At 35.8% G+C, this 12,685-nt stretch overlaps 1 protein-coding gene across 1 annotated transcript in view; it reads left to right on the top strand.

The window, feature by feature from the left end:
- Positions 1–10,019, top strand: part of LOC144968377 (uncharacterized) — a 102,781-nt gene extending 92,762 nt beyond the window's left edge. The window contains exons 8-14 of the mRNA XM_078906662.1: positions 502–682; positions 1,314–1,471; positions 1,995–2,064; positions 2,740–2,862; positions 4,258–4,467; positions 4,833–5,036; positions 8,654–10,019. Coding sequence (XP_078762788.1) covers positions 502–682; positions 1,314–1,471; positions 1,995–2,064; positions 2,740–2,862; positions 4,258–4,467; positions 4,833–5,036; positions 8,654–8,827 — 1,120 coding nt within the window. The 3' untranslated portion in view covers positions 8,828–10,019. The remainder of the gene's footprint in view (positions 1–501; positions 683–1,313; positions 1,472–1,994; positions 2,065–2,739; positions 2,863–4,257; positions 4,468–4,832; positions 5,037–8,653) is intronic.
- Positions 10,020–12,685: the final 2,666 nt, after the last annotated feature.

Raw genomic sequence — 12,685 nt, 5'->3', positions numbered from 1 at the left:
TTGTCATGACCTCGTCTCTATCTCAATAGCGAACAAAGGTGGGATGGAAAATGCTGGTTCAAAGCTGATTGGAAGTGTAAACCCTTCTTCTGGAGTTCTGGATACATACCTTGTTTAATTGATCCTCTGATTTCAGAGCGATGGTATCTTATTTTCTAATCTAAATACATGCTTGTCGTCAATAAGGGTCACCCATCCTCGCTCTTTAACGTCCCAGAATCTTAAGAATCTGCCTATATATCCAGCTACCAGAATTGTTATACCACCTTATGTGTAACGTATTCATTATTAGTCCTCCGTAAAACTTGTTTTATACATACTTCAAAGGATATTGGAATAAGAAGGTGTGACGTCACGACTTCTCTACCCTATCATGAATTGTGAAATATAAGAATTCTTAACAAGTTAGGTTTCATAATTCTGATATAATAATATATAAGGCAAAATGTAAAGAAAAGACGTATTGTTAGTATTTTGACTTTTTTTTATTACTCCCCTCAGATATACGGTGGTCCACGTCCCCTTGCCCACCAACACGGAGGGGGCTATGCCAAGACTGTGGTCCATCAAACGAATCATGGAGGATTTCAAAGGAAGTGCTGAAGCAGCCATCGTTAATGGAGCAAGATGGCTGACCTACTCTTTACTGCCCATCTCTTGCTTTCAACGCATGTGGCAAAAGGTAACTTTCTTTGTGATCTTTTGGTATGACACTCGCCAACAAACCAGTAGTTTCTGATTCGAGTTTTACTGTGGGCGATGCATAGTTGGGTCATTGAAAAAGGTTCTTTACTCACATTCTCCCACAGATTCGTGTGTAAAATGAGTAAATGTGACCCACCGTCTCAAAGCAGCATTAGACCGGGATGAATTAGGTGATGGAAATCGTTGTTTTTGATACATAAATAAATGTGAAACGGGGTTACTTTTTATTCTTCATGGGGAATGATGAGTACCGCGTCATACATTGCAAAAGACCCAAAGTTCCTTTTTACAGGTCTGATCACCAAAATTGTGAGGAGCTCGTTGTCGTATTGGTAATACTCTCAAATTAACGCAAGTTATTGTCCATTTGTTGTGTTTCGTCTTTTCCTTTCCAGTCTGCATGTGTGGAGAAGGGGAAGGGGGGGGGGGTAGGGAAGTGTGACATTTGTTCTTGTTTTTGTTTTTTTAGTTTTTAGTTCTTTTTGTGTTTTTGATATTTTGTTGTTTGTTTTAGTTTTTGCTTTTTGCTTTCTCCTTTGTTGTTGGGGGAGTTGTTTGTTTGATTATTTGATTTATTTTGCTCATTTTATAACACACGCGTTTCACAGCTGTACAGCCGATGCAGTCTCCTCGTGTCGAACCTTGCCGGCCCCACTTCAGTTCTCAAGCTGGACTCCAGGGAGATCAAATGTATGATGTACTGGTTGCCTCCCCTTGATCGTGTAGCCGTAACTGTGTCTTTCTTCACCTACGCAGATCAAATCAGGTATGAGATGAATGATATAATAACAAAATTAATTTGCTTTCCCTGTCGAATTTATTTTCTTTTAGATTTTATCTAGAGAAAAGACCGAAATACCCCAGACGTCAGCCTCAGAGCAGTGTCGCCAAGCGATTAATTGATGCTAAATTATATTTTCACAAAGACGAAATTGAAATGCAGATAGAGGGTTCACATCCGAGGCCTCCACGGTTACAAATGCATTATTTAATATGCATTCGGTTTTCTTACCTTTGTTTTGGTTATCCCATAGCTCAATTCCGCCACACACTAACAAATTGAGTTGATGTTGGGGTTTTAAAGGGGGGGGGGGGGGAGTTGCTTTGTTGTTTTTTATGGGACTTTTTACAATCTGTTGAGAGAAAAAAATAGTTCAAATATCGATGAACCTTCAAAATAGATATATTTATTATGTCAAGTCTCAGGTTTGTGTTAATTAGAACAAGTCATCATATAAAGACAGTTAATCATCATTATAATGCCTAATCGTGTTGTGTCACTCTCACAGAATGGCCGTCATTTCAGACAGATCCGCCCTCCCCAACCCAGAATTGTTGACTCGGGATTTTATTTACAAGGTAATCTTTTTTTTTTATTCGTTAATTTATTTATTGAATTTGCCCCATTGTACTGTTCGGGATATCTGCATTTCACATTCGATGCTTTAGAAAGATATCCCGAAGTTTATAGCCAATTTAAAATTCAATGGAGACTTTCCATTACAAAAGGAATTGGAGAATAGTGCGCCATTCGTGAATTGAGAGGAAGGGAGATTTATGAAAGAAATGTATCGTAGTTAAGGGAGATAACCCTAAAAATGTAAAGGACTATCTTAATCTGAAAATAATTATAAGCATTAGTTCCCTTGATAGGATATTTCATAATATTTTTATTCTATCTTCTCTTATTTTATCCCTTCATTTTAAAAATATTTTTGTTTTGTTTTGTTTTTGGTTTGTTGGGTTTTTTCTTCTCTTTTTGTTTTAATCTCTTGCATTTTATTGGTATAATGTTATTGTTTTACTCTTCATTTTTAAAAATTCATTTGTCACAATATCTTGTTTGGAAGAATCTTTTTTCATATTTGGAGAGCTAAGGGTTGTCTTGTTAATTTGCTTAAGGGTGGGGGTGGGGTTTGTTTGGTCTTATTGATTTTGTTATTTCTTTAGAGTCTTGTTAGACATTCCCATGCCATATAAACAACCGTGTGTACATTTGGTAACAACGTTTATACATTTACACATCCCTTACAGCTTGAGACTCTATCCAAACTCTTGGCCCATAGACGGATCCCCGGAGAGTCTTCCTACTCGTCTCGTCACGAGAATGTTCACTTGCTGTCCAGCTTTACCTTGGATGACCTCACAGCAGAGCAGGTTGGTGTCTTATTCTCTCTATCGTGTTTTACTGACTGTTGATGTGGGCTTTAAACTTTCATCAAGAAAAATATGAATTTGAAAAACAAAAGATCTAAACGTTTACAGGTTAATAAAAAAACTTGGGCTTTTATATAGCGCAATATCCATTAAACGTGCTTTACAAAATGTCCCTGACCAACAGCAACACGTATCAAGTAGAACGAGACATGACACATGCTAGGCGATATTACACTTTTTTTCTGACAGAGACAACGTTGTTAACGGCCAGGTACTCATTTTACACATAAGTACGGTGAGAGAATGTGAGTAAAGAGTCTTTTCCAATGACTCAACTATGCGCCGAGTTAGGTTCGAACCCAGGACCTTCCGATCCGAAAGCGAGTGTCATACCACAAGGCCACTAGCCTCACAAAAGTTTGGTGTTTTTGACATTGATAGGTGTATGAATTACATTATACTTTATGTCAATAGTATCTTGAATGTTAATTTACGTAACTTCATTTTAGGTCTATCTAGTTATGTTCAGAGTGAAGCAAATGACAAAATTGAAATCATTTAAACTTTTAGTTAATAATAATATCCGTCGTGGAAAATAGATTCCGAGTGATAATCACTCTTGCTCGCCGGATCAACAGTCCCCAGGTAGACTAGGACGGAGAGAATTGCTTTAAAGCGTTTTTCTAGGGCAGACACAATGCCGTAAGTTTGGTTAAAACCTTTTGGTTACGAAGCAAAGACCAAAGCGCTGAGCCACGCTTTTAAAGGAATTACAAAATCAGTTAATTCTTTCCTCTCTCACTCTCTCAATTCTGTCCGCGCCGTCGGATGCTTGTGGCAACAGCAAATGATGGTGATTTCTTTCGGTCTTTCGCTGCATGGATTGAGATCTTAAGGCTGAGGTCCTGGGCTTTTTAGTTCTATCTGCAAAGTTCATATCCAAGTTTTCTGAGGCCTTCCTTGGTTCCTTTTTTCAATGTAACGCAATTCTTAGAGTGCAGTCTGCTGGCACCCCGTGGATATGACTGAGCCACTTCTATCAGAGTTTAAAATTTAATCAAAATCTCGTGTCTCAAATTTAGATTCACATTTTAACAATAAAAAAGTGAACATAGTTTAACCAGTTAACACTGTCGTACTCTGTACAAAACGCGTAATTAAAAGTGTGGCCAGAAACCTCGTTCTTCAAATATCGATCGATTTAAATGGCCCTCATCTTGGCAAATACTCTCAAACCTGGGAATAGCTTTTCCCAAGATGAGGGCCATTAAAATCGATCGATATTTGAAGGACGAGTTTTCTGGCCAAATTTTTTAATACGCGTTGTTCTAGAGTACGGCAGTTTACTGGTGAAAAACTTAAATATCTTTTAATTTCCATTACCGTCCTTCCCAGATTCAACTAGAAATGACACTGGTCCAGCAAGAACTCCACGATTTGAAGGTCCAACTGGACAGTGGTCCGTCTGACCACATCAGTCATAATGACCACCAGCTAATGGCTCGCATTGAGGCCCTCAAGGAACGGTCATCGGAGCTAATGATGCAACTCAGGAAGAGGAAAGCAGAGGAGGCGGAAAGTGCTGTTATCTTGTCTGAGGAGGCGGTATGTGTGTTCATCATCATCATCATCATCATCATCATCATCATCATCATCATCATCATCATCATCATCATCATCATCATCATCATCATTACCACCACCACCACCACCATCATCATCATCATCATCATCATCATCATCATCATCATCATCATCATCATCACCTTCACCACCACCACCACCACCACCACCATCATCATCATCATCATCATCATCATCATCATCATCATCACCATCATCATCAACATCATCAACATCATCATCATCATCATCATCATCATCATCATCATCGTACCAACCAATAACAAAACCATATATACACAACAACCCTTACAAAATTCCCTTACTTTTTTAATCATTGCAACCAGGAGGATCTAACCCTGGACCACTTGGACAACCAGTCCCGCCCATTCCGTCGCCGAACACTGTCCATGTCCTCTAGGATGTCCACGACCTCCGTCACGTCCACAGCACGACCGCTTTCCACTGCCTCGACCTCTAACATGACTCTATCCAACCATCCTTCTCCCACTCACCACTCCCTACCATCCTGGCCAGAAGGAGATATTGGGGTAAGATAATTAGAAACACGATATATATATATATATATATATATATATATATATATATATATATATATATATATATATATATATATATATATATATATATATATTAGTCGAAGTTCCGTTTTTATTGTTATTTTTTGGGTGTGGGTTTTTTATTTGTTTTTTTTTTTGTTTTTTGTTTTTTGTTTTGTTTTTTTTTTGTTATGGGGGGGGGGGGGGTCTATTTTATTTTATATTTTAGGGGGGTCGGGAACTTGGGGGGGGGGGGGTGTTCGTGTTATTTATGTTTATGTATTTTTTGTTAACATAAACATACCACACGGGTCAGTCGAAATTCCATGTCAGAACGTAAGCGTGATGATATTTTCATTTTTAACTTCGACTACCACAAAGCAAAATGCCTATATTTTGATTTAAAATAGTAAAGCAACTATTGTTTTACTTAAGAATGATACGGATTAATCTGTCGTATCTAAATGAACCAATCACTTCGGATTTCCATATATTGTCCATAGCATGTTTTAACCATAATCTCTTAAATTAGGACAGTATCAATTTTTTAGTCTAATGGGTTATTTTCAAAACGAAATACAAATGAATGCGGCAGCTAAAATTTAATAACATTCTCATCGAAGCAATGTCACACATCTATGACATGTACAGCAAAGGTGAACTTAAAATGAAGGTTTAAAATCTGCGCAAATCATAAATTTCTTGGTTTTGAAATTTGAATAGAGGTTTACAAGAAGTGCTGGTTTCCGTGTACACTGGTGGCATTATCGCGATCATTTTAGAAGGTAAAATGTAGAGCTAAACGCTTCTTACAGCAAATCTTTAGGATTCACCAAAATGACAATCACAAAGTCATTCTTATGTTAATGAGCTATTTTGAAAAATAACCAATACTGTACTACTTATCCAGACAGCAGCACCTCACTACATGTAAATAAAATAAAAAGACAAAGAGATTGGCTTACAACGTCAATCCGGTAATATGCCGGGAGAACTAAATACTTAAAGAAAATTTAAGGTCTGATTTGGAAGAGAAAACAAAGTTGTTGTTTTTTTAGAGTATAAGAAACATACCCCACTCTAATTGATAAAAACTGAATTTCATAGATTAGGGTGGGTGGGTTGTTAGGTAGGTAGGTAGGCAGGCAGGCAGGTAGCCAGGTAGGTAGGTAGGTAGGTAGGTAGGTATGTTTGTATGCATGCATTATGTATGTATGTATGTATGTATGTATGTATGTATGTATGTATGTATGTATGTATGTATGTATGTATGTATGTATGTATGTATGTATGTATGTATGTATGTATGTATGTATGTATGTATGTATGTATGTATGTATGTATATATGTATGTATGTATGTATGTATGTATGTATGTATGTATGTATGTATGTATGTATGTATGTATGTATGGATTGATGGATGGACGGATGGATGATTCCGTGTATATATATATATATATATATATATATATATATATATGATTGTGTGTGTGTGCGTGTGTGTGTGTGTGTTTGTGGACGTGTGCAGATCTTAAACTCCTGAATATTTTACAGGAAGTTCAAGATCATCCATAATTACACTCACTATGAAAAAGACAAATATCGTTAATTTGATTATGGTGGTGCAAAAATGCTGGCAAAATATAAACGATGTCTTGAGATAGTTAATTTTGCCATAAGGTGTGTGTGTGTGTTTGTGTGTGTGTGTGTGTGTGTGTTTGTGTGTGTATGGCGTGTGCAAACAGTAGTATCTTGAATACCTGATTGGAAATTCAAGATCACCCATACTTATTTATACAATGAGTAAGACAAATATAGTAAATGTGCTTATGGTGCTTCAAAGCTAATGGCAATCATAAAGATCATGATTATGGGAGGAATATGATTAGGGTTATAGAGCGAGCAGGACAGTGCAGAATGTTGACTGTGTCATTGAAAATGTAATGTCACTTGGACCGGCGATAATAAAAAGTTAACCATTGTAAAACTAATAAACCTACATTTGGAAGGCAAATATTTAAGGGGCCTTTCAAAAAATCAACAACGGGCGCATTCTTGGGTGTTCAGAATTAACCAGTTAACTCTGGAAAAACACGTATTTTAAAATTTGGCCAGAAAAGTAGTCCTTCAATAGGTCAAATATCGATCGATTTAAATTACTATCGTCTTGGCAAAAACTCCCAAAACTGGGACCTCGCGAGGACACAAGTTTGCGGAATTTTACCAAGATGAGAGTGAGAGTCATTTAAATCGATCAAAGGATGAGATGTCTGGTCATTGTTCAAAAAACGTGTCATAAAATTACGGCAGTTAACTTGTTAACTAACCAAAAAAAAAAATTGAGCATTTATATAGCGCAATATCCACTTAACGTGCTCAATGCGCTTTACAAGGGGTCCCTGGTCAACAGCAACATTTAACATGTAGGACGAGACATGACGCCTGTTAGGCGATATTACAATTTTTCGGACAAAGACAACGCTGTTAACGGCCAGGTACTTATTTTACACCCGAGTACGGTGAGAGAATGTGAGTAAAGAGTCTTTTCCAAGGACTCAACTATGCGCCGAGCGAGGCTCGAACCCAGGACCTTCCGATCCGAAAGCGAGTGTCATACCACTAGACCACATAGCCGCACAACCAGTCAGAATGCTTTATCAGAATGCTTTATTTTTTTAATTGAATTTTGAATGTGCAGCACTTTGATTGGAATGGTAAAAACGATTGTGTGAAATAAGCGCCAAATAAGCATACAACTATTAAAATGTCTTGACTGTATGACATGAACACTGTGTATCCTACCTTAACCATATAAAAGCATTTTCCACGTTACCTGAATAGATTTATTTCAAATATTGATTGATTGAGATGACCCACAACTACTTGTCAGAATTTATTCCTCAAACGTTAGACTTTATAGAATTTTACAAGTTGCTGGTCACCTTAACCGATAAATTAAACGTTTTCTGGCAAAAAAAAAAAAAAAAAAAAAAAATTTGGTCACTGTATCGCTTTTAGTGGGGGTAAGGGGGGGGGAAGGAGTAAAATTGTTGGGTTTATTTGTCTGTTTGTTGTTTTTTTTTCTTTTTTCTTTTTTTTTTTTTTTTTTTTTTTGTTGTTGTTGTTTTGTTTTTGTTTTTCTTGTTTTGTTTTGTTTTTTTTTTGGTTTTTTGTTGTTGTTGGTTTGTTTTTTGGGGTTTTTTGGGGTTTTTTTTTTTGGGGGGGGGGGATGGGGATTTGTTTTTTCTTTTTTTTTCTTTTGCTTTTTGTATTTTGATCATGCTGTTTTTGTTTACTGTTGTGTTGTTGTTGCTTTGGGGGAATCTTTTGATTTCTTTTTTTTTCTCTTTTTTTTCGGGGGGGGGGGGGGGGGAGTGTTGTTGGGTTTATTTACTTGCTTTTTTTGTTTGTTGGTTTTGATTGGTTGGTTTTGTGTGTTTGTATGTTTTGTCTTGTTTTGTTTCTTTTTCTTTTAGTTTGTATGTTTTGTGTTTTTTTTTAATTAATTATTATATTTTTTGTTTGATATTTAGTCAAGTACCTAAAATCCAAAGATAACGACGAAAACAAAAAAAAACATGAAACATTGTATATTTATTTCCCTAGAGTGAGGAAATCAGCGAGGACCCCACTACCATGAGACGGCCCCAGACTCTACATCGCTTCCCTCATCGACCCGACCCCCAGTTGGACAGTCCCGAACACCAGCCCTATCGTAGCAGTAGCCAGTACTTACTTCACGCCACCACCACCAATATCACCCCTACCACTAATCCTTAAGCAGCTCTTTGTCATCAAAACACTACAACACATCGCCTATGTCGTCATCATCTACGTCACCGAAGCAATGACCATATATGGATAACTATAATATTGTTAAAATAATATATAACTTTGCATAATAATCTATTCTTTAAATTCAAATAAAATTGCATCATAACCACGCGCCAATTTTAGCGCCATAAAATAAACTACTTTCTTAACAGAATGTCTATTTGAACCCCGGTAAAATGGGATTTATATTATGAATATAATAACATTTCATTGAAGCCAAATATGCATCGCAGATACAAGCTATTTAGCATAAAACGGTTTAAAGCACAGTTATAAAGATGAGATATTAAGTTTTGTCATTATTTTGATTTAGATGGCTTGGAATATGATGTCGAAATTTTAGCAGATAGTTTAGCCCAAGTTCTTACTCGTTCAAAGCCATGTCGCCATGTCCACCCCCTTATTTTCAACAAGCTGTCTAAGGTGACGTTACCACCCACCACTTCCGACTAACTACAGGGCCTTGTATGTTGTATACCTTCGTTTATTCTCTTTTACGTGATTTTACAATACCGTTGTGTCTGAGGTAGATATAAAAAAGTATCTTTATGACACTCGAAAGGTTTCATGCTCTGATATAAATTTCTAAGAGCTTGTATTTTCTACGAATGATTGGATATATAAAAGCAATAATTCAAAATTATGTGAAGATATCAGTCTCGAGCTATGAAAATGTCTTAATAATAGGATTCAATAGTCTGACGTCACGTCCGCCCAGCAACGAACAGCTTGGTTCTAAACAAAGAAAATCTGTACTTTTTATTCTTCATGCTGGCTAGACCTTTTTCATATGTCGTGTGATCAGAGTGTATAAAAGTCAAAACATGATCAGATTTATAATATTTTTCTCCTCTGGATACACTTTTATGCTTGTCGGAGAAGTGTTTCATAAGGGCGTCCGCCATTGTTCCGATAGTTTAGAACAAGTTACTAAGTTACTATGCGTCATTATGAGGGAAGTGACGTTACAGCTATTGAAGCCTATTACTCTTTGTTCACTAATCAGGGGTAACTCAAGTCTTTGTCGGCGTGCTCTAGACTTTGTATCCAGTAATAAGTGGCGTTTTCAGTGAAATGATGTGAAATCATTCAAAAGTAGCCTACGCAATATTGTTGCCATTTTTTGGTGTTTTGTTTTGTCTCCTCCTTATGAGATTACATGAAGAGACAATTTCCCTTAATCATTGAGAATTGGTCATCTGTGATATTATCCAAATATTGATTATTTTGAATAATTGGGTCACGTCGAGATTTCAATTTTTTTCATTCTCTTTTTCTTACTATTCAATTTTCACCTCCTCCGCTTTATTCTCCCTTTATTCCTCTTTCTCCTGCTCCTTTATCTTCTCATTCCTTCTCCTCCTCCTCCTCCTCCTCCTCCTCCCCTACTCCCCTGCCTCCTCCTCTTCCTCCTCCACCTCCTCCTCCTCTTCCTCAGCCTCTTTCTCCTCCTCCTCCTCCCCCCTACACTCCTTCGTCTCTCTTTCTCGACCTCCTATCTAACATCCACTTCCTCTCCTTCCTCATCCTCTTCTTTCTCCTCCTGTTCTACCCCTTTATTCATATCCTCCTTCTTCCCTTACTGTTTGATTTCTCACCATGCATTTGTCATTTGTTTTATGTCTATTTAATACAGCAGGTCAACATTGGTATCAGGGTCAATGACAATATTTTCAAAATTACCATAAACATCTTCCCGCTCAATATCAATATCGTCATCATCATCATCATCATCATCATCATCATCATCATCATCATCATCGTATGTAGGTTTGAGTGTATGTATGTGTGTGGGCGTGTTAGTGCGTATGCTAGTCTATAGAGTCTGAGTGATTGCCATAGAGCACATGTCAGCGGATTAATGGGCACTATGAAAGTATATCATTATTATTATTATTATTATTATTATTATTATTATTATTATTATTATTAATATTATTATTATTATTATTATTATTATTATTATTATTATTATTATTATTATTATTATTATTATTATTATTACTAACATCGTCATCAATCATCATCATTTTCAATATTATTATTATTATTGATATTATTATCATGAATGTCACTATTGGTATCATCATTTCCATAAATCCATTATAAATGTAATACTTTTAAAAACAAAAAATACAAGCTTTAGCCTGGGGAAGCGGGGGAGTTGGGAGGGGGGGGGGGTGGTTGCAGAGCAAATCATTGCCTTTTCATTCATAGAAGGACTATACGTGGACATGGGGGAAAGTGAGATGTATATGTAGGAGAGAGAGAGAGAGAGAGAGAGAGAGAGAGAGAGAGAGAGAGAGAGAATGGGTAGGGGAGGGGGGGGGGGTAAATGGGTAAAAAGCATGACAGAGAAAAATTATGGGTGTAAAGAGGTTTAGAAATAGACATAGGAATAGGAGAATACACATAGTCATGTGTGTTGATTGTATTATATATGTCTGTGTTTATGTATTTTACATGTATGTATGTATATATGTATGTATGTATATTAGAGAGAAGATTAATATGACTTATATGTGATCTCATTTAATTATTTATTACTTTCAATACAATTACAATGCCAACTAGGTTTATATACACATCCTCCACTAAACCGTGTTTCACTGTAATATAATGTTCTATTTATGGCATATCATGATGACCTATTATTGCGATGTGATAATATTAATAACTGTATATTCTAACATGACTGCACGTGTTATAATATAATACAACCATGTGCTATTATAATTATTAATATGCCCGTCCCTCAAAGATATATATTCCTATCATAAACCAATGACTGATTGAGAAAACAATCATCTCAAATTGACAAAATGTATCTATAATTTTGGATCTGAAAAGAATGTCACCTTCTAGGGCTCGTTAAATCATCAATAAAGATCCACATGGCAGACAGTGACACATAATATCAGGGCATGTGTATTACAAACTTGAAATGATAAACACGATCGGTGACCCAGCATGTCGCTCTGGGATTATGCTGGAATCAAATCGATGAAGAAGATTTAGTATAAAATCAAACTAAGTAAGAATCAGGAATTTCAGGCTTTCAAACGTTTAACCATTTAACTGCCGTATTCTGGAATACACGTATTAAAAAAAAATTGCTAGAAAATCCTTCCGATTCCTTTAAATATCATTATTATTAAATTCTCATTATCATCGTCATCATCACCATCATCATCTTCATTGTTATTACTATTTATTATTATTGTTATTATTATTGTTATTATTATTATTATTGTTATTATTATTATTATTATTATTATTATTATTATTATTATTATTATTATTATTATTATTAGTATTATTATTATTATCATTATTATTATTATCATTATTATTGCTACTACTACTACTATTAAGATTTGATACCATACAGGTCTGAATAAGCAGCTTGCAATGTATCTTACAACCAGTTTGTTAAAAATCGACTATATTATTAGAAATGAGGAAAGCATTTTTGTGGGATGTACGTTAATGCATACATCAATACGTGTGGCCTCTTTGTGATGCGATTACTTCCATGTAGATAATAGTAATTCTTAATCTCCAATTAAAAGCTTTTATTACTTTTCATGACGGTGTTTGTTTTTGTTTTGTTTTGTTTTGTTTGTTGTTTTTTTTTTTTGTTTTTTGTTTTGTTTTTTTTTGTTGTTTTTTTGTTTTTTTTTGGTTATTATCTTTTACATTTAAATAAGAGCGCATTGAATCCCCTAAGTGTGCTCAAAGGCGCTTTACAAAGAGTCCCAAGTCAACGGAACAGATGCCTGCATGGCCAAGCACTCATTTCAC

Source organism: Berghia stephanieae, chromosome 3 (genome assembly GCF_034508935.2).
Source record: "Berghia stephanieae isolate SIO BIC M18660-M18661 chromosome 3, UCSD_Bste_1.3, whole genome shotgun sequence".
Classification (NCBI taxonomy): domain Eukaryota; kingdom Metazoa; phylum Mollusca; class Gastropoda; order Nudibranchia; family Aeolidiidae; genus Berghia; species Berghia stephanieae.
The sequence above is the reverse complement of the archived record's forward strand: the minus strand, read 5'-3'. Positions and strand labels throughout refer to the sequence as shown.